Raw genomic sequence first — 22,659 nt, 5'->3', positions numbered from 1 at the left:
AGCGGTCAATTCTTCGTGTCTGACTCGAGCCACATCAGCCCGGTCCCTTCTGTACATCCAATATACTCAGCGATCAAGTCACCGCTCTTCAAGACACATAACTCGACAAACAGTTCCGCCTTGCCAAGCTTCTGCATCTGGCCTCCCGGTCCATAATGCTGCATGACATTCTTCCTTAATTGTACGTGTCCTTTGTGACTTCTTCCTGCACGCTCAAAATGTGCAAGATCAAGGAAGAATGCCAGCTGGTTTGTCTCAGCTACAGGTGCAGCTTCTACGACAGTGTCACTGCTCGCGACTCTGTCACGTCCAACGTGGGTTGTAAATGTCATGACTCCATTCTTCTGACGATTGGTGTCAAGATGGTCAATCCAGGAGGCTGCGTGAGGGGAGATGTGTTCGATCCATAGATCGACCTCCTCTTTTGAAACGTGAGGCTGGCGCTGTCCTTCGCGAACGAAGCATAGGTTATCTGGTGGATTCGTAATGGTGACCTTGCCACGTCGAATCGGTTGTTCGCCTTCGATGCTTGGTGACCCTGGCTGGGGTATGCTCAAGACTGGTCTCGCAGTCTCTACATTTTCAGCTGCGGTCTCTGGAGAGGTGGTGCTATTCATGGTGTTGGTTACATATGGAGACGTATATGTGTCTCCTACATCGCCCAATCGGTGTCGATATACTCCCCAATAGCCCTCATCGTTACTGATCTTCAGCTCCGACATCGTGGCTAAGCCCCACTTCACTTCTTGACTCGCAGCGAACATATAACGCGCCTTTGGCACGGTCATGACCTCCCGCCAGACGCCAGCATCGTCGGGTAGATCATTCCAGAAGTCTGCAAATGCCTTCGATTGGGCAAACTCCTCGTAGTCACTGCTGCGTAGCCAGTATGCAACGAAAGTCGTTGAAGGGGGCATGTGTCCTCCTTTTGTGCCATGATCTTCATCGCATAGCTGGTCTACACGTCCAGCAGATGATGACAACAAGTCATGTAGAGTACTGATTTGACGTTTCTTCTCCGCGCTCATCGTCGGGTGCTGAACGCCGAAGATAGCGTACGTGAAAAGGAGATCTTCATCACCCAGATCGATGAGAAATACCATGTCTGCTTGATATGACAACGTTCTCTAGCTATGAGGGTGGCCCTGACCAAACTGTGCTTTGCAAATCGGATGAAAATACTGGCGAATGAGAATTGAAGTAATTGCAATCATCGAGATTCATTCCATCCCATATATATCTTGCAGATCCACCGCTTACCTACCTTACCTTATCGTTACACTAACCCCGTACTTGACAACCTTGTGGTAGCAGTATCGATCTTGCGGAACATGGATTCCGCATTACTCTTCTCAACTCCAATTTGTCTTGACCTGTACCCTGTACTAACGATGCAGATGAAGTCTATTGATAAGAATGTGCGGATGATGCATCCGCAAAAGCGATATAGATTTAGACTTTCGGAAGGCAGCTCTGAACGGATTGGCGTGGAAGGTAAAACGAGTGGGGGACGGGCTGCTCTCGACAACAGCTCTTGTCACGACTTCGTATTGTTCATGAAGACTGAACCCGTAAGATGGTAAGCTCGTTGGCCGCCTGATGTCGTTGTGATCTAGAATGCTACGGGTTGATTAATTAATTTCTCGGTCAAGACATAATCCGCAAGTGCCAAGACCAGACGCTCTCGATGGACGACGAACAGACTAAACCACGTGCTCGCGTTAAGAACGCCTGCGAGGAGTGTCGCAAAGGGAAGCGCAAGGTAGGGCATTATTGCATAAGATGTGCAGTGTATGATATTAGTCGCTTGTAATTGACCTTGAGTTAGTGCGATGGCGCAAAACCTACTTGCTTCCTGTGTCAGCGATCAGGGCGCACATGCTTGTACATCCCGGAGACGAGTCGCAAGTATGATGAGATGCTCACGTTCTGCTACGCTTGTGAGGCAGTGCTGACAGCCAAACAGACGAAAGTATCAAGATGAAGAGCTCATACGCAATCTACAAGACCAGATTAATACACTGCAAAACGCACTGCTGGAAGCCAGATCATCGAATGAGCATGATAGGTCTTTCGCAGATCCCTCCAGAGCACTGGCTCATGAGCACGAAGGCATCGGTCAAGAGAGAAGCACGTCCTCAGACCTCATAGGGAACACATCCTTCGATGATTACGAAGGAAGCGGCGATTCACCATATATCAGATCTTCAGCTGCCATTGAAGAACTTTCTTCCTTGATGCTTAAGGTGCAAATTGAGGACCGTGGAGAGCCTTCTTTCACGATTTCTTCTATCCAGAGTACGGTGCCTGATTCACATTCGGTGTCTCAGGCTGGTCCAAAGGCGAATGTCAGAGAACTAAACACTAGCCTATCAACATCCTCCAACCATGAGCTCAGGCAGCATCTGGTGGCATGTTTCATGGACGAATTCAATGTCTATCACCGTTTTCTTGATTCAGAAGACGCCAATCTGCTTGTCAATGGCAGTGAAGGTGAAAACGAACTAGACGCCCATTTTCGCAATAACGCCTTGTTTGCGGTTGCATCATTCTTCTCGGGCCAGCAGCATGTCCGGTTGCTTGAGGAAAACTACTACTCTAATGCTTCAAATCTTGCATTGCAATGTATCGCGAGTCAACCGAGTGACCTGGTTATCCAAGGATTGGCCTTGCTCGGTTGGAGAGACCTAATGCTTGGTGCTCACAGCATGGCATACAACTGGATAGGTGAGCTGACCTCTGCACATGTGTTACGATGGTATGCAACAAGTCATGATACTGACATTTCTCCGCCTCTAGCAATGGCAACAGGACAAGTCCTACACCTTGGACTGCACGTAACTGCATTGACTAGTCCAGACTCTTCTTTTGCAGTCCACTCGTCTGCTTACAAACGTCGTGTACGCTCCTTTTCTGCATATTTTTCAGTAGATCGGTATGATGGACCCCAACATACGCAGCGGACTCTTAGCCTAACTTTTTTTCTTTTCCAAGGCTTGTTACGTCTAGCCTGGGCATGAATTGTACTATGCATTGGCAACGAGTTCGGCAGCCCTCCTTCTTATCTATACTACCAGGCGCCCCTGGTGTCGACGACATAGCGCACGACCGATTCTGCGAACTATGGCATCTATGGGACTCCTGTATGGATCAAACGTAAAATGAGCCCTCTCCATTTGTACACGCCGTGTGACTGACAATATCATCAGATACGCCTTCGGCTGGGCGCAGCTCGATAGGAAGGATAAAACAGCTCTGGTGCTTCGTTCACATCAAAGTCTCGTGAAGTTCAACAGCGAGAATGATGAAGCACTGCGACTGAGCAAAGGATACATGCCAGATTCTGTAGTCTGGCTACAACTCAGCTATCAAACCTCGCTCATATTGATTCATCGGCCGCTGCTTGATGAATCAGGCAAGAGTCCGGCAGGCCGGTTTGCCATTCAGTCGGTGACTACGGCTGCGGCAACCATAACCAAGATCGTTCGCGCCTACCGCCGACTACGAAGTTTCACGAGCATTTCCCCTCAGATAATAGACTACATTCTCACGGCCGCTGTCATTCATCTACTCAATGCTACTGCAGGTCGCACTCCTCTCGGCCGGCGATCTGCCAATGGTGTGCGGATCTGCGTGGACGCCCTGTACGAGATGCAAGACAGATGGGGTCATCGTGCCCGAGCTGCTTTCAGGCGAATACAAGAGCTTGCCCACAAGTGGGAAGTCGTATGGACCTTGCCAATCGCGCACAGTGGGCCATTATCGAATCCACGAGAGGCAGCAAAGAAAGACGCGACACCTCGAGTCGATCCTGGATTCGCATCTCATGCCATACGAGTTGATGACGGGCTCGACCATATAGCGCTACACGCCACAATCGAGAGTTTCTGGGAAGATCCACCACTGCAACATGATGATGACCTGGCATCTGCTATTCAGGGTATGGATGCTTCATACCTTGACTGGCTGTTTGATAACGAAGGGCCAACGACATATAATGTATGAATGCATACCAATTTTAAATTGTCTGAACGGCTCGTGCGAAGCATAATACATCTACTTGGCGAGTAATCTACTTGTATATATCAGCTTGAGACAGCGGATATTGATTATCGCGAGTGCGGTACGAAATCCGCAGATAGCCATACCTCCGTCGCAGCATTTGAGTACGTATCATATAACGAGTAACGAGCGGGATCGGCAAGATTAGACGCTCCTCTGGACCCCTTTAAGCATGCTTTACCCCGCCGTGTCTGGGCATGCGTGAGACCATGAAACTCTCACCACTGCGGAAGACCTATCCGCATCCCAGATAGGCCGTAGTGAGAGCAGATCTGACCGTAAATGTCCTGCCACACGGTATTAGAGTTAAGTATAAGGTAAGATAAGTCAGATTACTCTTTACGGGGTCGTTCATGACCTTATCTGTGATCAGCTACGAGCGCGTAGCTTGTATTATCAACTGTCGTAAGCAACTCGGTCGCGTGCCTGTATAAAGAGCCAGTCGATGCCACAGATTGGCTCGACAACAAACAGTCATCATTCAATATCATATCTTTGATCCTCATACACCCTTGACCTGATATTCGCCTCGTATCTTGCACAATACCTCTTACAAACATGACTAAGAAGACGACAGTCAGAGTCGCTGTATCACAGCACGAGCCCGAATGGCTCAACCTGGAGAAGTCGGTCCAGAAGGCATGCCACATCATCGAAGAAGCCGCCGAAGGAGGCGCTGAACTTGTCACTTTCTCAGAGGCGTTCATCCCAGGATATCCTGCATGGATTTGGTTAGTCGCCACACGAAATATTGGAAAGCAAAGACAATGTACTGACTCCGGATTATCCACAGGAGTCGTCCTCTGGACCCTGTTTTGAGCACAAAGTACATTCAGAACTCTTTAGCAGTAGACTCGGATGAGATGCGCACGATTCAGGCATGTGCAGCCAAGGCAGGGGTTGTTGTATCTTTGGGGTTCTCGGAGAACGATAACAACTCGCTCTACATTGCTCAAGCGCTTATCGACTCGGACGGCAAGATGCTCATGACCCGACGCAAGCTCAAGGCTACTCACATGGAAAGAACCATCTTCGGAGACGCTTCTGGCAAGAGTCTCTTTAATGTAGCATCCACATCTCTCGATCGACGCGTGGGAACGCTCGCCTGCTGGGAACACACCCAGCCTCTGCTCAAGTATCACAGCATCCATCAGAAGGAAGACATCCATTGCTCGGCTTGGCCGCCGATCGTGCCACACGATGGTGGACCGGGTCTCTGGTCGATGACTTCAGAAGGTCAGTAGAACCACACACATTCTTGGGCTCCCTTTGTACTGAATAGTCAACTTAGGATGCTTGAGTCTGTCTCAAGTCTACGCAATCGAATCACAAGCCTTCGTGCTACATGCGACACAGGTCATCACCGAAAAGGGCATAAAGGCCATGTCGACCGAGGCCGGTATGCTCATGAACGCCGCCGGAGGTGGATCATCTGCTGTGGTCGGGCCAGACGGTCGTGTCATTAGTGAGTCTCTAGGTCCCACTACCGAAGGTTGCGTCTTTGCAGACCTCGATTTCAGCCATGCCATTTTCGCGCGAAGCTTCCTAGATATCTGTGGGCATTACAGCCGCCCGGATCTGTTGTGGCTGGGTTGTGACACTCGGGAGCGAATGCATAGACAAGATACCCCTCGGGAGGATTTACTGGAGCGATAGACGTCCGGGACAGTGTGAAGATGAAGGTGTTTCCTTTAGCTTACAGGAGTTAGTGGTATAGTAGGGTTCACAGGCTGCAGGATTTTGATGTGTATATACTTTCTGATTAACTACAATGGCCACTAGGCTCGTCCAGTCCATTTTTCTGGTTTCCTTTCAGTGAAATTCTTAGCACGTGATTGCAGTGAGTGCTTGGAAATTGAGCATTTGTGTACCGGCTTGCGACCATGTGTTACGGTGCAATACTATATCATCATATATGGCCGCTTGGACAATCGTTTCCATAGATGTACGCCTGCCGTTTTACGTGAGAGCGGACCTGCCTCGAACCCGATACTGTATGATTATCTCTATCCATACCAAGACAGAGGTCAGAACACAGCCATCATGGAGCACTCGTTTCTTGCTGCGGGGCCTAATCACGTGAGGATTGCCCCCATCCCCAGAGCAGTCCTAGCTAAGGTATGTAAGGTTATTCATGATACAGGGTCAAGATAGAACCTCACATTGTACGCTTCTGTTAAGCGAAGAGCAGCCGACTACGGACGTAGGCGTCTTTCTTGTCGCTGGAAAATATCAAGAGATGCTACTCCTTCTCAACACATTTCCCCGTTTGATCCTGTGAGGGGTAAGACTGGGTCTGTCTTCAACAACAGACTTGCAAAGAGCGACATGGTCGTGTTGCAACCCTGGTCAAACCACCGGCTTTAGGTACCTATTCATGTTAAGTCCGTTGGGAGTAAACCTTGTCCATTGCCCAATCAAGCGAGTGCAGCATCAGTATGTAACATGCCAGACCGGAGATAAAATGTAGCTCTACTGTAAAGAGCAAGAAGGCTTGATCCTGTCACGGAGTTAAGGTGAACAGCTCTATTTAAATTCAGTGCTGATGCCATCTTCAACGATCAGACTCAAGCGGCTTTTCGTTAACACTGAACCAGGTAAAATACAGCTTTAGACCTTCATGGCTGCTGCAAAGAACATCGTCTTGGTAACCGGAGGTACGATCATTTACGGCATGCGTACTCAAGATATGTGTTCGCTGACGATCCAAAGCTAATGGAGGCATTGGCCTCGAATTGGTGTCTCAGCTTTTGTCGGACGCCTCCAAACTCGTCCTCCTTGGCTGCCGCTCTGTTAGCAAAGGCGAAGTCGCCATCAAGGACCTAGAGTCGAAGAGGCAGCCGGGTACGGTGGAGTTGTTGGAAGTCGACGTTTCCAGCGAGGATTCTATCGAGGATGCTGCTAAAGCTGTTGAGACCAAGTATGGCCGGTATGTACACTACAATGCCAGGCTTCATGCTCTGTAGGGTGATCGACCTGCTGATGTTGTGTTATCTGCCAGCCTCGATGCTCTAGTGAACAATGCTGCTGTGGCTTTTGGTCAGGGTACCATGGCACAGCAGATGGCACAGTGCTTCCAGACCAATGCCATCGGTCCAATGGTGATGGTTGACAAGTTCGCGCCTTTGCTCAGCAAATCGAACGGGACTCCACGGATAGTGAATGTCTCTAGTGGCGTGGGATCTATTGCAAAGCGCCTAGACCCGACATCTCCAGGATACAACATCGCAGGCGAACAGTACCGCGTCAGCAAAACCGCCTTGAACATGGTGACTGCATGCCAGGTATATCACCATGGACCAAAAGGCTTCAAGATCTTTGCTTATTGTCCTGGGTTCTGCGTGTCGAACTTGAGTGAAAACAATAACGCTGACAACGGAGCGAAGCCAACGAGTGAGGGCGCCGCGCCTATAGTCAAGCTCCTCAATGGCGGGAGAGATGCTGAACACGGATGTTTCGTGCATGAGCATGGGCAATATCCATGGTAGATGGAGTGCTCTGGCAGAGTGCTTTTAGCTTAGTAGGTAGCATCCAGCGTGATTAGTATCATTGTGGTACGGTGAGGCCGGATCTTGTCAGGATATCAGAAGTACTCGTTCGAGACGAATTAGTATTTGAAATCAATGAAGAACTTATTCCACGTCAAGATTTGACATTGCTTGGTCAAATAATCCGATCTTTTCAAACGAAAAGATTGTTATGGTCGTTCACTCCGTTGATTGCCGCGGCTCAGCCAATGTGAGCGACTTTTGCATGCACGCCAATTTAATCAGAGCGGTGTCTCTGTATATCGCTGAAAAGACCATTGGCTATTGGCGTGGAGTACCTCTTGTTGATCAGAGCGCTGGCGCTGGCGTGCATCTAGACAAGGCCGACGAACGAGCCACGAGCGACGCGTGAGGTTTTACGAGCAGGCGATCGTGTTTTCTTTTATTTTTTGCTTCAAAGGCCCAGCGACTATATCAAGAGCGACAGCCGGCCACAATGTAAGTTGCAAGTTTTCCCAAACCCGATGGAGAGCTGGTGAATAGTGTTACCTCCTGCTGCGAGCGGCAAAGGCGTCTGTATGGTGAGTCGTGACGTTCTGCTGAGTCTGACCCACAGCTTGGGGTGCTAGGTTTCGAAAAAAGTGATGAGATGGTATTGCTACATACTCTATGTACGGGTATAAGGTTTTTTATGTACAAAGTTAGGTATGGAGCATAACGACCACAGGAAAAATAGGCAGCAGACAACGCCTATTGAAGGATCTCGTGATCCTCTTGCGGCGGTCCTTGGTAGTTCTTGCGCCCCCAGGCGTAATACCAGACCATCACGATTAACATGAATCCAGCATACACAGCTGACGCATAGTTCATCGAGTTCAGTGTCACAGGAATGGCTGAAGGCATACAGAACAAGGGCACAGCGAGAAGACTCCAGCCTAAATGGACGTTAGCACCATCTACACATGGATCTGATTACATCTTCCAACTTACCAATGGATATCCAGTTGCAGAAAGCGCCGAAGGCACCCATGTGGAACGGAGCACCAACAAGCTGCTTGCGGTTGTTGAGCATCGAGGCGAAGATCGGTATTGCGTAGCTGACGGTGAGGAAGATGACGCCGACACCACTGAAGGCGTTGTACGCCGCAGCCGAACCGAAGTAAATGCAACCAAGCGCGATCTGGACGATCATGCTCAACATCATAGCGTTCAGAGGTACGCCCAAGGTTGGGTTGACCTGCTTCCACAAATGCGATCCGGGAATGGCGCCATCGCGAGAGAAAGCCCATGTGCAACGAGATGCGGCAGTGGTGCAACCAATACCACAGATGATGCCAAGAACGATGAGGGGAATGGTAAGTGCAAACGCACCACCTTTGCTGCCAACCGCTGACGCCAGGATTGCTGGAACAGGCTGACCAGAAGGATCCGCAAGAAGGGCAGCAATATCAGGAAGGACATACACCAGAGGAACAAGAAAGACGACACCAGCGACAAGGTTCAAGAGAACGGTGCCAACCAATGCCTTGGGGACTTGCGTCGAGGGCTGCTTGACTTCCTCACACATTCTGATACTCACGTAAGTATACTTGGATCGGCATTGAGTGGCAAAGACGAAAACTTACGAAATGACCATCCCAGTGGCTGATGTCGCATATGCCGCCTGCAGGAGGCCTACGCAGAACGCCCAGCCATCGGTCCAGCCGGAATCATTGACGAATCCTCCCCAGACATATCTGGAGCTGTTGCGACCTTCCTTGGCGATTGCAAGAACACAAACGATAATAGCGAGGACACCAGCGAAAGTCCAGAAAATCGCAAAGGTCTGTGTGATCATGTAAGCACAACTTCCAGAATGAGATCGGGGGGATAGGGAAAATTAAGCCTCGTCACGAGAGCATGGTGATACGCACGTCCAGAATAGGCAACCACTTGTTTCCGAGGGAAGAGACCGCATTGCAAAGCAAGGTAATTGCTAGGAAGATCAGGAAGATCTGGTAAGGTTCAGCTGCGAAAACGTTGTTTCCCTCGCTGTCTTTGAAGATGTTGACGCATCCTCCGATGAAGAGGGCGAGACCGAAATTGACAGCTAGGGTGATGATGACATTGCCGAGCGTATAAGACCATCCACAGATCCAGGCCAATAATTTTCTACACCCGGGCGGAGACAGCATGTACGCCTGATAGTACACACCGCCAGCGGTGGGATACACAGACGTGATTTCACCCAAAGACACGGCCACGCAGACAATGATCAGGGACACACCTACCCAGCCCCAGATGATGGCGGCGGGACCACCACCAACTAAGGGGTATGAGAAAGTAGTTGACAGACCGAAGGGTATCGAACTGAGCACGAAGGACATGAAAGCAACCTGCAACGTTGACCTGGTCCTGGCTAATTCAGATTGATACCCTAACACGACCAACATATTGTCAGCAGGCGCTTTGGAGGAGCCGACCTCGGAGTCATGCAAAGTCAAGTCTGATTCATCCTTGTAAGTTCCCTTCTTGAAATGTGAGTCCGGCATCGTGTCGCTTTGGTGAGGGCCGCTAGTCGCATTGGGGTCGTAGGAGGAAGTCATGGCACTGTGAGGGCGCAGGTGCTATGGGCTGTTGAGTATGGGGTTTGTCGCTATCGTCAATGTCGTTTCTGTCCGTCAATGTTGCTTTGGGGAGATCCGTATATTGATGAAAAGAAGGGCGCTTTGGGGTTGTCGTCTCGATTTGGTGCAATGGGCGCTGGATTTCAAACAGAGCTAGCTACAGGAAAGCAAGTTGAATGGCAGGCGTGGTCATAGAAAGGGACTGTATTGTGGCCTGGAAAAAATAGTCTACGATACGAGAGAGAAGAAAAGAACGTATATACCTCGCCGCAATTTCACTTACATCGTACCCGCCTATGACGAGGGTGGATCGGTTTGCGCTTTTGCCTCGCCCAGAAAGTTTCTCCATTCGCCAAGGATTGGCATTTTTTCGGTCATTACGAGAGTTTTTCTGTCAGAAACATCTAGGTCCACGGTCGATAACGGGCAGCCCTAGCGTTGTTCTTTTTGACACCAATGCTTCTCGCATTGTCAAAGCGATGAAACGACTGGTGGAGTCGCGGACTCGTGCAGGCTACGAGGATTGGGTTACTGTATGAGGTTGCGAAATTGGCAGGGTTCGGAGGCACCTCGACGCCTGCCGTGCGCGCCGGTCTGAGTCGTGAGATTGGGGAAGACTAATAACAATGCCGAGAAAGATGAGAAATAGAAATAGTCAGATATTTACCATAAACGAGTCAAAAAAGCGGTGCGTTACAGTCACAGGGCAGTGTGCGCGCTATTACGACTTTGCCCTCCTCTTGCATCCACAGATCCTTCGTGTACATTGAACATTTCTCGATCTGCCAACGCATCGGCAGCACTGCTCAGGTGATCGATGTCAGCATAGGGAACGTCGTATTGCAACCATTAGAATATCGAGAGACGCTCGACTACACTGCCCAAGTTATTGATGTCGAGGCTCGCAAAAGATGGCAAACAGAGGTGTTTGCACTAAGCCCCTACAATGTGAGATAGGCACTTCTGCTAGGAAGATAACAGTTACACTAAACTTACTACGCGCGCACGTTTGCCCCAGATTGCGTATTGCCTTGTGCACAGGTGCTCGAGTGAGGTATGAGGCTGCGCGCCGTTCAGCGCCATCTTGATAAAAGCTGGGATGGTCACGCCGCCTCCGCAATAGCAGTGGATTGAGTCTGTGAGTGAAAGGCGTGGAGGCAAAGGTGGCATTGACAGCTGTGTGTCTTGTGCCGGCCTACCTCGATCGGCCAGTGCAGCTGCCGAGGGTGCAGCCTGCCAAGACAAGTAGTCCAAGCGTCGTGATAGATCGAAATCGGTATAGGTAAGATAGGTGATCAAACAAACATCGACACCGGGATGTCTTCTCTCAGAGCGGTAATATTGTTCGTACCTGCCTCCGTACTTCGCCCATGTCGCACATACAAGGACGATTCACTTGCGATAGCCAATCTTCGACTCTACTGATACTCCGATCCTCCTGATCTCCTCGTCCCAGTACAAGGGAACCGACTGCACTTTTTGCCACTTCCGAATGGCCCCAGGCCGTGACTTCCTATCTATGCTTCTCTTCGCGCGATAAGAGGTCGCTCTCATGATCCCTTATATCACTCTTATCTTTCGTGTACAATGTCTATCTATCCTTGACTGTGGTGCAGCCTGTGCCGTATTCGCTCAAACAAATGATCAGCGATTAACGTTGGCTGCTGGCTTAAGTGCTTCAGAGCTGGCTCCACGTTTATAGCTACAACAGTATTTTGCCAGCGAATCACGTCGCACTTATGGTAACAGCTGGGCCTCGCGCTGCTTAGGTACCTACTCGAGTCCAAGTATCTGCTGGTAACTATGATGCTACCAGATCTTTGAAAGACCGCAGTGTCCACTAGTCCTGCAAGAAAAAACCACGCGCAATGGAGATCATCAAAGTGGCCCATTGTCCAGGAGGTTAGTCCTCACATCACACATCCGGGACTTGTTGGAGACAAGACTGGTTGGATGACGTCGCTACTTGTGGCTGATGGAGCCCCTTAGTGATTAGTCTTATGAATGACAAACCACAGTGGTCCCTGCCTGTTGTCTGTAAGACTTGCCAGACGGCAAGGCATCGTGCTGAACGTCAAGTGCTCTTACGCTGGCTCACTCGATCGTTGTGATGGGCTGTGCTGCCTCTTCAAGTATAGTTTTGCTTCCGGCAAGGGAATGCGTGAGTGTTGATGTGTACCAAAAATCTTTACTCTTGTAATTGTAACGCTTTTGTCCAACAGCAACAGAGTCTGGTGCCATCATTGAGTATCAGAGCCGAAGGTATTATTACCGTACCTCTGTTTGCATGAGATCTGGTATGCATGTAGCTCGTGGCTAAGTCGTAGCAAGTGGAAATGCTAGTGACAATGCCATACATCCACCGTGAGTGCATGGATCGAGTTGATGATGATTGTTGGCTTTTGCTCTTGACATGGCCAGCCTGGTCCAGCACCGATCAGACTGATCTTGCGCCATCATAATTCAAGGTATATGTTCATGACACGGAAATAACAAGCATGCCCCCGTTCGAGGGTGTCCGGCGCGCTGTAGGTAGACCTGTCGTTGTTTCAACAAAGAGCGTCTCGTTGCTGATAATCAGTAAACACGATGTCATCGTATGCTCTTCTCAACCACGATAGGACATATCGCCTTGATGCAACATGATGCAGCGGGCCATGATGCTCGCGGACCTCGAGCCGTCCCACTGGCTAAGTTGCACAACCATGGCTCCATCGAGGAGATACCCGTTGGTCTCCGGGACGTCACAGCTTTGAACTATCAACTATCGAGGTCTACTGCAGCTCGGCCGGATCTACGATTGTACGCATGGTGATCCGGATTAGATTCGCTTGTTAGGACTTTGATGGTTCCGAAGGCTATCCATTGCATTGAGATCATCAGGGGAAGGAGACCGTGGCGCACTCTGTCGTACGTCAACAATCCCGGTATCCTTATCTGAGTACGGGTGCATTGATAACACGCGTTCGTTTGAGACATGAAATTGTGTCAGCGTTGATGATAATGATAACAAGAGTAAGTCCATGAACAGAGAGTGTGCTTTCTGAATGTGTCAGGGTTGCTGTGTCATGTAATGCTCTTATCCACGGATAGGCTGTGCCTCGGGGCGGTAGAGCTCTCCATGAGCATTGTTTCCAGGGGTGAAATATCGCACGTGGCCTGCGACTCGTAGTGATTGTATCATTGCTTTGGTCCCCAGATGTGTCTGCATGCTGTCTTTTTGCTTCACCTCTGCAAAGACATTGAGGCTGGGTCCGGTAAAAGTCAAGTGTTCTCGTACTGTAAATAGTATCTAATGTCGCTCGTTGAAAGGCTAATCTGCTATTTCGAATCGGCTTTTCTCTAGGCTTTTACTCTTCGTCGCCAAAGACGTCGAGGTTATGGTAATTCCCCTTTCGTGTTAGGATGGTGAATATTCACAGCTGCCGGTAGCTTTATGTCGCTCTTCAATGGCAGTCGAGCATTTCAATACGACCATGACCTAGTCCGCATGAATCATGCACGCCAGAAGCGACGAGGACCTCTAGTGTAGCAAGACCACTGACCTTCCTGTGCATTCGTAACAAGCCGAGCTCAAGGCTATGCTAACCTGCACAGCTGCTTCGCCCAAGTGACAGGCAAATCTGGGCCATATTCCTCGGCTCTCTCGACCAATTCAAAAGACGACTAGAATCACATGTGCATCTAAACGATCAAAGAAAAAGCATCGCATACCTCAACAAAGTCATTGTCTACAGGCCCAGAGACTTGGCCATATATCGAATCACGGTGCAAAGCGAAGCATAAAATCTTTCTTTGCCGCTCCTCAGCAATAATGTTAAGATCAGAAAAGTACAACATAGCCACCACGATGTTGAACCCTTGGCCTACCATAAAGTAAACCCATTGCTCCCAACAGTCAAAAACTACCCCTTCGTATAGCAGAGATCCGGAGAGCACCGTCGCCCTTTTTATATGAGGTCTGCAATATTGGGGTCATAATTATCAATAACATCGACAGAACCAAATACACCCAAAGACCCACACGAGTCGGGACACGAGACGAGGCAGCGGAAGACATTCCGATAAGCGAGTCAGTTCATTTCCCTTTGCCGCCCGCGACGCCACACAGACGGCACGAATCCTTGGTGAAATTGCCGTTACTCTTCACACCTCAAATGGAACAAGTGTGTGTCTGGGCGAACGACACGCTACGACACCTGCATTGACCTTGCAAAGCGAGCGAGCCGCCGGACAGGTAGTCTGTTTTGTAAACCATAAAAGGACAAGGGACGGCATATCGAACTCGACCTATGGGACGGCATGGAATAGTAACGCAGACAATTCAGCCAAGATTCATGTGAATGCGCCTTACCGTATCCAGCAGCGGGCTGTGCTGCCGAGGCGGAGAGGTTCAGCCGTCGTTGCTGGGAATCCTTCCTAGATCGCTTGCACATCTGGCTCGTCGTTTCGAGATGCACCTGGATACTGTGAGCAGGTCTTCCTGCTGCTGCGCAGTCGCCTGTGAAGTTTGTATACCCTACGCTAAGCTGACAATCAACCCTGCTTGCGATTTTAGGGATGGCGGACTATGTTACAACAAGGCATATACTGGGGAGACCCTGTCTTGCGCCTGAATACAGAATACATCCCAATAACGAGTGGTAACTCTACACTCGTAAGGTAGGTGACCATACTCGTGAGAGGCTTCCGCGAAGCTCTCAACGTGACTATCGCTCTCGAGTTCGTTAGGTGGGATCTTGAAATTTTATACCGTCCTCTTGCTTTCCTCCGGCCTGGTTCTTCAAGCACTGTGCTCTCTTTCAGTCTTCTTGTTTTTTCTCCTCTCCCAGAAAGCTGAGAAGTCTCCGACGGGCAAGGCGAGCGAGAAGCCGGCGACACCAAGCATCTGGACAGCTAGCAGGTACCATCCTCCCAAGACTGTCGCGAACCACGCACCTCCGGTACCCTGTTTGAGGATTCTGTTAGCTTTGCAATCCAATGCTTGTTGTAGGAGCTTCCGTCAAGCAGTTATTGTGAATGACGGTAACTTACGACCAACAATCTCCCGGAAGCCTCCGTTGATCCTTCGGCGAGTGCCCAGAGGAAAGAAGCGAACAGGATGAAACCCATCGCAGAGCCAGCGAAGACATATGTGAAGACGGCGTTGATACGTGTGGCTGCAACCATGAAGTAGACGTTGAGCAGCGCGGCTACAAGAGGGAAGAAGGCTGTCAAACATGAAACAGTCAGAACAACGCGATGCCAATGTTTCATCAGACTTAGTACTCCGACTTACCAAGACTGGCATTGAAGCCAGGACTCTGCAGACCCTCGTAGAAATTCAGTGTGGGAGAGTATATGGTTGCTGATCCGTAGAACGATTGGAGCGTTCCACCGAGAGCGAGGAAGATTCCACCTAGATTCAATGATCAGGACAAGTCCTCTCCTCCAGATTCGAGGATACATACCATATGTAACGAAGACGAGGAAGGGAAATGTGTTGCCGAGGAAGAATTCAAGGATACCGCTGAACATGAGTAATGGACCACCGATAAAAAAGTAGACTCCGCTGAACAAAAAGATGTTAGTCAATGAGCTTGGGAGCAATAGTCATCTCCCTGGATGAGCTGTTCAGCATACATATTCGCAGTTCCAAGACCCCCTGCCCCACGCCATCCCATGAGACAGCAAGCGAGTGGTGTCAGACCGACGACAAATCCAATGAGACCACTGTGTGGCAATTAGCTCTCGATATGACGACGACAAACAAGGTGTTCTTACAGAGGAGTAGGGTTGCCAAAGGTCTTTCGCAAATCTCCAGAGACCTTGGTTTGTGGCCCCAGGTACAGCCTCTCGAACAGCTCAGGCGACATGGAGATTGTGCCCGCCGTTCGCACTCTCTCGAGTGCACTATCTCGTGTCTCCGACTTATAAAGGTCGTCGGAGTTGTTGTTTTGATGCATGATTTCGAAGTCCCGGGATGGCTTGTCGATATTGTTACCTGACATACTCGAACAAGGGGATATGTGTGGTATGTAAAGGTCAATAGGTACTACTAAGGATAGACAGAAGTAGAAGAAGTGAAGATATCTCAACACCAGACAGCGCGCGGGAGACACGAATTGATATCAACGACAGCGGGAGGTAAATGCAATTAATATACACATGACACGTCCCCAGTCTAACAAGGACATTGGCACCTCGTCAGTCGTCCCAATCGGCCGGAGATCATGGTCTGCGACAAAACGCCTTTTACGCTGCACTAATGCCCCTACCCCTCATCGATCTCGTGCTGATCATGCTTGATCGCTATGGACTAGCATGACAAGCTGGCGGAGTCGAATCCACTGACTGCCGGAATGGTCCCGCAGGTTTCCATTGGGAGAGTAGGTGTGCGTCGTTGACAAGAAAAACGCTCCAATAATTAATGATATGTGGTTATAGTTCGGAAGTGACACAGCAGCATGAAAAAGCTCGCCTCGGAAGCGGGATTTGGCTTCACGGCAGGTGAGCACGACCTTTTCGGCTTCGTTTGCAGCGATGATCGACATTTCAATCCGGACATCAAGGATTGAAGACGTGTCAGGACAGACGAAGAGCCAACCCGCGCCGCAGAAATGGCATTAGCGCCGTATCTTGCTTGCACGTTGCTCGGTGCAAAGAGTGAGATGGGTACGGTTCTGACTACGACTCACTATTATCTGCGGGGTTTGAGACTCTGCATGGACTTCTGCATGGACAATTCCCCACGGGGATCCCATGCGGGGCTAAACACTATCAAGACCTCGCTGAAGAACAAATCATGCATAATCATGGGCTGGTTGATTTGTTTTGTTGGTAGTTGGTCGTTCGTCTCGTCGCTGGATGGCATCTACCATATTTCTGTGCTGGATTTTCGCGTTCGAGTCTCGTAATGTTGGAATAAACGTACGGTAGGCTCGCGTATAATCCGGGGCCTTCCGCTAACGTGGCCTGCCCAAGCAGAGTCCTGTATATTTTTGCTTGGCTATGGGTCCGACCAGTATACCTTAGCTGCATCGCCACCGTAGACGTAATAGGGCTTTCATTTCATGCCGCGGCTCTACAACGATATGCATATTAATTTATGATACTCCGCAAGAGATTGAATTACTCCATGTCCAAGTTACATCCCAACATTGTATAGTCACTATACTATAACTTAGCCTTTTTTGATACTCGTGTGTTCAGCTTGAATTCGGGGAGCGGGACAGGGTTGCCCTCCAATAAGGGAGCAGAATTTTTATCTACCGACTTACACTCTCCCCAGGTACAAGAGCAACGTTGGTGGCGCGAGTCTCTTCTGGAAAGTAGCGTTTGAGAAGGCAAAGGTTTTTATAGTGGATAATGTTTAATTCAGCTCCACCCTACTATAGGCGACACAGTCGGCTTCGCCGCGGAGTAGACAGGCGTACATGAGCGAAGATTATCTTGCATGAGCCTTGCGTGTCCCAATGTATGCTATCAAGTCTCGTGTTGTGCGACGCCTATGAGATACCAGCCATCTCGGGCCCGAATGTTCCTTCCTAGCACTGCGACCTGCATGTTTCTATATACCCAACAAAAAGCATCCGCACGTGCCTTCTGCAGCGATCAGCGACAAAACCACGAATCTTCTCAGTCCTCGAACCCTTGATCGTCACCACCTTGATCTGACGCATATTCCTCCTCATAGCCGCCAGCATCGGATTCGTATCCCCCGGCATCAGATCCGTATGGGTTGACACCGGCGAGCGCAGCGTTGTAGTCCGCCTCATCGTCTTCTTCCTCTGCATCCTCGTCAGGCTTGCCACTTTCTTCTGCATCTGGCCAGTAGTCGTCCGGATCGTCGTCCACATCCGCATTCTCGGGTTGAGGCGCTTTTGTCGACGTGTGAGGATCGATGGCAGCTGGTAGCTGTGTTGCTGGAGGGGTTGGTAGATCTGTTTGTAACGGCGGGCCACCTTCCGAAGGAGCGACACTGCCTGCCCGACTTTCGGGCGCGGGCGTGCCGGCTTCCGAAGGTGTTCCACGATTGTAGATTGCAGTCAAAGCTGCGTAGTTGATGCGTTGAGAGAATTGTTTGGGCGCGCGCTTCTCAAGCATGCGCCTATTGGCATCCGCTGGGCTCTCGACCGGTGTACCACCTTCAAGCACCGAGCCGTCACCCATGCGACCGCGCTTCTTTCGCTTACCCTTGTCCTTATTTTTGCCTTCGGCATCGTCTAGAGCGCGCTTGAGCTGCTTTGTTTGTTGTGCTCGTAGCCAGTCTTCATTGTGCGCGACCCAGATCTTTTCCTTCACCCTGACTTGTTCCTCAGTCAACAGGGCATTTTGCACCTCTGGGTCGTCTGCAAACTCGTCTTCTCCGATTATCTCGGTATCGGGGATAACGTATCGTGAGCGACCTTGTGTTTCAGCGCGATGTGCTACAATAGCGGCACTCATCGCGCGCTGCTGCTCCGCGAGGAGCCTGGCTCGCTCTTCCAGCTTTTCTCGCTCAATATCGTCTTTCGATTTACTGATGCATTCATCGTTTCGGAGAATTTCTTCAATCTCTCCCTCGAGTTCTTCCTCAGCCAGTAAGTCTTCTTCACTAAGTGGTATCGGCGTCGGCGTGGCTTCGGCTTTTTTGTCTTTGCGAGGTCGCCCGGGTTTTCGTTTTTCCTTGACGGGGGCATCTGTATTCGAGTCTATTGACTCATTGTGTCCTTCATTGGCGATTTCTTCAGCTGCAGCATTAGCCGCTGCGAGTAGAAGCGGATCAATTGGTGGCTCCGGGATGACAAACCCGTCACGATCACGTCGTGGTGGCCGCGAAGAAGGAGCGACAGCATTAGTCTTCCGTCGCTTGGGTGCTGGTGCAGCAGCGTCGACGTTGCCATCTTGAACCTCAAGGCTCTGTGATGGTTGACGATCCTCGGCGACCGAGCTTGGTGTGAGTGATGATTGTCGGGAAGTGGCGACAGATGTGAGGTCGACAGAGTTCTCTTTGCTCTGCATATATTCCATGCGTTTTCGCTTCTTCTCAAGTAGCTTACGTGCCCGCTCTTTGGCCTCATAGACCGAAGGGGGATCATGCTGCACTTTGATTCTATTGCCGACTTTTCGAAATTCATCGACTGTAAGGAACGAACTCCTGGTGCGCTTGAACTCCTCCAGTCTTTTTGCAATGGTCAGATCGGCGACTTTCACCACAAACACGACCTCACGGACACTACGGCGGAAATTGTTCATTCGAGCGGCAAGAATGATGCAAGCTCCACAGAGACCAGCGGGATGTCTGCCTGTCACTATCCAATCTCGCTTCATTCGTCGAATGATCTTGACAGCATCCTCGGCCACCTGGCGCGTAGCTGCGCCGAATTCCAATTTACTCGCATATTTGAGGATAAGTGGCTCTACCTCGACGAGTTGCGACTGTCCCTTGACTTCGAGGTAGAGCTTCTTTGCCAAAGCTCTGTAAGTGTCACCGAGGGCGAATACGTTTATCGTGATGATCTCGGCCAGGTCCATCAGGAGGACGGTGTTGTGCTTATCACGACGACAGGCAGCATATAAACAGGCACCTGCCACTTCTTCGGCTCTCCTGCCTTGAGTGAATCCGTCCTTAGCAGCGAGTCTCCATAGATGTATGGCCTGGTCGACGACATTTTGTGCAATGGGGATTCTTCCAGTGAAGACACGGATGGCCTCTCGTCCGTTTTGTTCATTGTCCTCCCTCGTGCGGGTACTTGCACCGAGTCTCCTCGCCGTGTGGCCAAGAGTGTTAGCGTGAGTTGCATCTTCTCCAACAAGGGCACCATCGATAGTTGCAGCTCCAGATGCCGATTCACCGAACGTGACTTCGGCGACAATATTACTTTGACTGATTTCCGTACCGCAGTTCATACAAATTTTGGACGAATCCACGATTTCGAAGGTGGGTTTATCACATCCACAAGCGGAATCATGCCTGCCTGGCCGTGACAGTGGCTTGAGAGAACCATCGCGTCCACTATTGAGCCCGGCCAAGCGCTGTCTTCTAGGTGGCGCAAGAGCAGGCATTTGTGTTGTGATGATGGTGGATTCTGCGTCAGAAAAAGTTTCACAGATCTTTCCAACAGCTGCCGGGCGCGATCCAAGCGCTGGGTGATTCCTATTGGTGTGGACGACGCTGCCGCCTGTCCGAGTTCGACGTGAAAATTAGACAATATCTCAAAACAGTATATATGGACTATGCGGCAGCTTAGCGACCAGATGGGTGGCAAGAGCCGTAGTGGTTACTGAATGTGGTTGTGGTGGAGCAGCGCGGGCGGTTTGGAGTCCCGTGTATCAGGGTGTGAATTTTCTGGAGCGGGAAGGCGCGAGACCGATTGGCGTCGTTGGCTCAGCGGGAAGTGAGCTACCAATCCTGGCCGGCTTAACCTCGGGACTCAAGTGAAGCTCAATCAAGACGGGTCTGGAGTAAAGTGGGTGACAAGCGCACTCGTTCGATTCACGGCGGTTCACATCCATGGCTTTTGGGCAATTTGTGCAACAGAAGACAAATCAGCCTACTTGTCGTTTTACATGACAAGACGCACAAGAGTCTTGTCGGCCGACTGCACTTCTTGTCAACCCAGGCACGAATACGCTTAAACTCGTTTTTATGAGATTACAGATGATATTGATTGAATGATGAATACGGTAGGCAACGATCACAAGCATCCTGGTTGTGTAGCCACGGGGCGCAGAAGTCGGCATTTGTTGATCAAGCCGACATAATAATTGCACCTCCGTCGACCATCGTCTAGCTTGATTACCAGAACCTAAGTCGTCTTTTGCGACAACCATGAATGTCCAAGCCAGAGAGGAAGTCAAGGCGACACCCACGTGCTTCCCATCAGAGCCAATTGCAGACAGACTCGGCAGTGTCGACACTTTACCCTTTCTGATCTCTGCTCAACCAGGCACCGAAGCTTGTGTGCGTTCATGACAGCCAAAATTGCCTTTTGTGCGACGGATCGATAACAACGACAACGACGGTTGCCCTGGCGAGTGTATTTTCTCCCCCTTTGGTCGCAGTAAAGCCAAGACGGGCCAGGGCAAGGCGTATCGGCGAAAGGTAAAGTAAGGGAAGCAAGCAAGCAAGCAAGCAAGCAGATGCAGCTTTCCCCACACACACAACATAAGAGACAGAACTAAGTTGCTGCTGTTGGAGGTGGCTTGCATCATTCCCCCAGCCGCGCTCCCTTTCCCATTCCCCCAATCCTCTCTTCGTCTCGGTCTCTTCCCTTTTTCTTCTCTTTTTACCTACCAACTACTCAATACATACACCTTTTTACTATTCGTCATGTCCACCCGCAAGAGAAGAGCCGAGCAGGACGAGGAAGAGGAGCTTCAATCCCTTCCTGAAGATAGCGAAGAGGAAGAAGAGTGAGTGATGATGTCATGCCTCTGTTTTGTTGCTTTTATCTCTTTTACTTGTCGCATATACTTGATTCGATGTGCATCATCGTCGCGTTGCTATGGGCTTGTTGCTCGTCTGTCAAGCAACAGAGTTTGGCAATGTTGAGTTGCGATTGGTCTGCTAAAAGAAGCGAAGAGCTCCAAGCAGCTTGTAGCAGGCTCCAGGCTAACATGAATACCCCCTTGCAGGTACGAAGAGTCTGATGCCGAAGATGTTGTAGACGACGATGAGTCTGAAGAGGACGATGCTGCTCCTCGTACGTTCTTTCTTCTTTCTCTCATTTTTCCTCTTCTTGAATTCCTCCCATGTTCTCCTCTTCTCTTGCTGCATAGTCTCAACAGTTTCTTGATAAAATGCTCAAGTTGATCTGAAGCTATGTGGACGTATCACTCAAACCTACCACCCCCTTGTCTTCCATTTTCACTATCATCTCTTACCCTTTTGCACCCCTGAGTCTATAACGACTTCATTCAGTCCACCTTGGTCACCCTAGATGTACCCTGCCAGATCGATTCCCCTCTCAACATGCACAATCCACTACCTCCTTCATCGTATCTTTCATTCCTTCATGAAAAATATCCCTCAACCCCATCTCTATTTGGATTCAAACCCCCTCTTGCAAAGAAGGAGAAATGGAAAGAAACTAACCACACCCCCGCCCAAAAGCCCCAGCGAAGAAGTCCCGCACAGCAGCCGCCTCGGAGCCAGCCAAGAAAAAGGCCAAAACGACCTCATCATCAAGCAAGAAAGCAGGCGATGACGAAGAGGCCTCAGACTCAGACTCTGCCGCCGCGGACGACCAAGTCCCGGAGGTAGTCGACGACGAAGACGACGACGAAGCCGCCTCTGCAGACGACGCAGAGGAGGACGAGGACGAAGAAGAGCCACTAGCAGACGAAGAAGAAGACGACGACGCAGAAGACGCAGCAGGCGACGAAAAGACGGCGACGAAAGGTGGCCCTGCGGCCGCTGCCAAGAAGAACAAGCAGGGCGAGGTGCCCACGGAGGACGCGCTTGATGTCGTCGATGATCTCGAGTAGATTTGTCTCCTCTCATCATCGTCATCATCAAGTCTGACTTGCCTCTCCGTTGG

General features: G+C 50.2%; 8 protein-coding genes across 9 annotated transcripts; 4 read left to right on the top strand and 4 right to left on the bottom strand.

Annotated features, from left to right (window-relative positions):
* Nucleotides 1-5: 5 nt before the first annotated feature.
* AAFC00_006089 (uncharacterized protein) lies at nt 6-1,103 on the bottom strand (the record flags this gene model as incomplete). Its single annotated transcript, XM_069345985.1, has 1 exon — nt 6-1,103. One exon carries the CDS (start codon nt 1,101-1,103, stop codon nt 6-8), a length of 1,098 nt encoding a protein of 365 aa, XP_069198187.1.
* A 584-nt stretch (nt 1,104-1,687) lies between these two features.
* On the top strand, nt 1,688-4,005 carry AAFC00_006088 (uncharacterized protein; the record flags this gene model as incomplete). Its single annotated transcript, XM_069345984.1, has 6 exons — nt 1,688-1,762; nt 1,829-1,908; nt 1,967-2,727; nt 2,800-2,935; nt 2,995-3,156; nt 3,210-4,005. 6 exons carry the CDS (start codon nt 1,688-1,690, stop codon nt 4,003-4,005), a joined length of 2,010 nt encoding a protein of 669 aa, XP_069198186.1.
* A 615-nt stretch (nt 4,006-4,620) lies between these two features.
* AAFC00_006087 (uncharacterized protein) lies at nt 4,621-5,718 on the top strand (the record flags this gene model as incomplete). Its single annotated transcript, XM_069345983.1, has 3 exons — nt 4,621-4,793; nt 4,856-5,298; nt 5,354-5,718. The coding sequence occupies 3 exons, from the start codon at nt 4,621-4,623 to the stop codon at nt 5,716-5,718; spliced, it is 981 nt and encodes a 326-aa protein (XP_069198185.1).
* A 964-nt stretch (nt 5,719-6,682) lies between these two features.
* On the top strand, nt 6,683-7,550 carry AAFC00_006086 (uncharacterized protein; the record flags this gene model as incomplete). The annotated part of the gene is made up of 3 exons (XM_069345981.1): nt 6,683-6,719; nt 6,775-6,991; nt 7,064-7,550. The coding sequence occupies 3 exons, from the start codon at nt 6,683-6,685 to the stop codon at nt 7,548-7,550; spliced, it is 741 nt and encodes a 246-aa protein (XP_069198184.1).
* A 750-nt stretch (nt 7,551-8,300) lies between these two features.
* AAFC00_006085 (uncharacterized protein) lies at nt 8,301-10,135 on the bottom strand (the record flags this gene model as incomplete). The annotated part of the gene is made up of 4 exons (XM_069345980.1): nt 8,301-8,485; nt 8,541-9,118; nt 9,176-9,375; nt 9,464-10,135. The coding sequence occupies 4 exons, from the start codon at nt 10,133-10,135 to the stop codon at nt 8,301-8,303; spliced, it is 1,635 nt and encodes a 544-aa protein (XP_069198183.1).
* A 4,804-nt stretch (nt 10,136-14,939) lies between these two features.
* Nucleotides 14,940-16,146, bottom strand: AAFC00_006084 (uncharacterized protein; the record flags this gene model as incomplete). 2 transcript variants are annotated; one of them, XM_069345979.1, is made up of 6 exons in its annotated part: nt 14,940-15,104; nt 15,191-15,366; nt 15,435-15,554; nt 15,607-15,707; nt 15,779-15,868; nt 15,920-16,146. In XM_069345979.1, the coding sequence occupies 6 exons, from the start codon at nt 16,144-16,146 to the stop codon at nt 14,940-14,942; spliced, it is 879 nt and encodes a 292-aa protein (XP_069198181.1). The 2 variants fall into 2 exon arrangements, with proteins under 2 accessions (XP_069198181.1, XP_069198182.1); XM_069345978.1 differs by having other exon boundaries at nt 15,920-16,101.
* A 1,627-nt stretch (nt 16,147-17,773) lies between these two features.
* On the bottom strand, nt 17,774-20,182 carry AAFC00_006083 (uncharacterized protein; the record flags this gene model as incomplete). Its single annotated transcript, XM_069345977.1, has 1 exon — nt 17,774-20,182. The coding sequence occupies one exon, from the start codon at nt 20,180-20,182 to the stop codon at nt 17,774-17,776; it is 2,409 nt and encodes an 802-aa protein (XP_069198180.1).
* A 1,267-nt stretch (nt 20,183-21,449) lies between these two features.
* Nucleotides 21,450-22,606, top strand: AAFC00_006082 (uncharacterized protein; the record flags this gene model as incomplete). Its single annotated transcript, XM_069345976.1, has 3 exons — nt 21,450-21,532; nt 21,755-21,822; nt 22,233-22,606. 3 exons carry the CDS (start codon nt 21,450-21,452, stop codon nt 22,604-22,606), a joined length of 525 nt encoding a protein of 174 aa, XP_069198179.1.
* Between the last annotated feature and the right edge of the window lie 53 nt (nt 22,607-22,659).

This window comes from Neodothiora populina, assembly GCF_041146345.1.
Source record: "Neodothiora populina strain CPC 39397 chromosome Unknown canker_contig_6, whole genome shotgun sequence".
Classification (NCBI taxonomy): domain Eukaryota; kingdom Fungi; phylum Ascomycota; class Dothideomycetes; order Dothideales; family Dothioraceae; genus Neodothiora; species Neodothiora populina.
The sequence above is the reverse complement of the archived record's forward strand: the minus strand, read 5'-3'. Positions and strand labels throughout refer to the sequence as shown.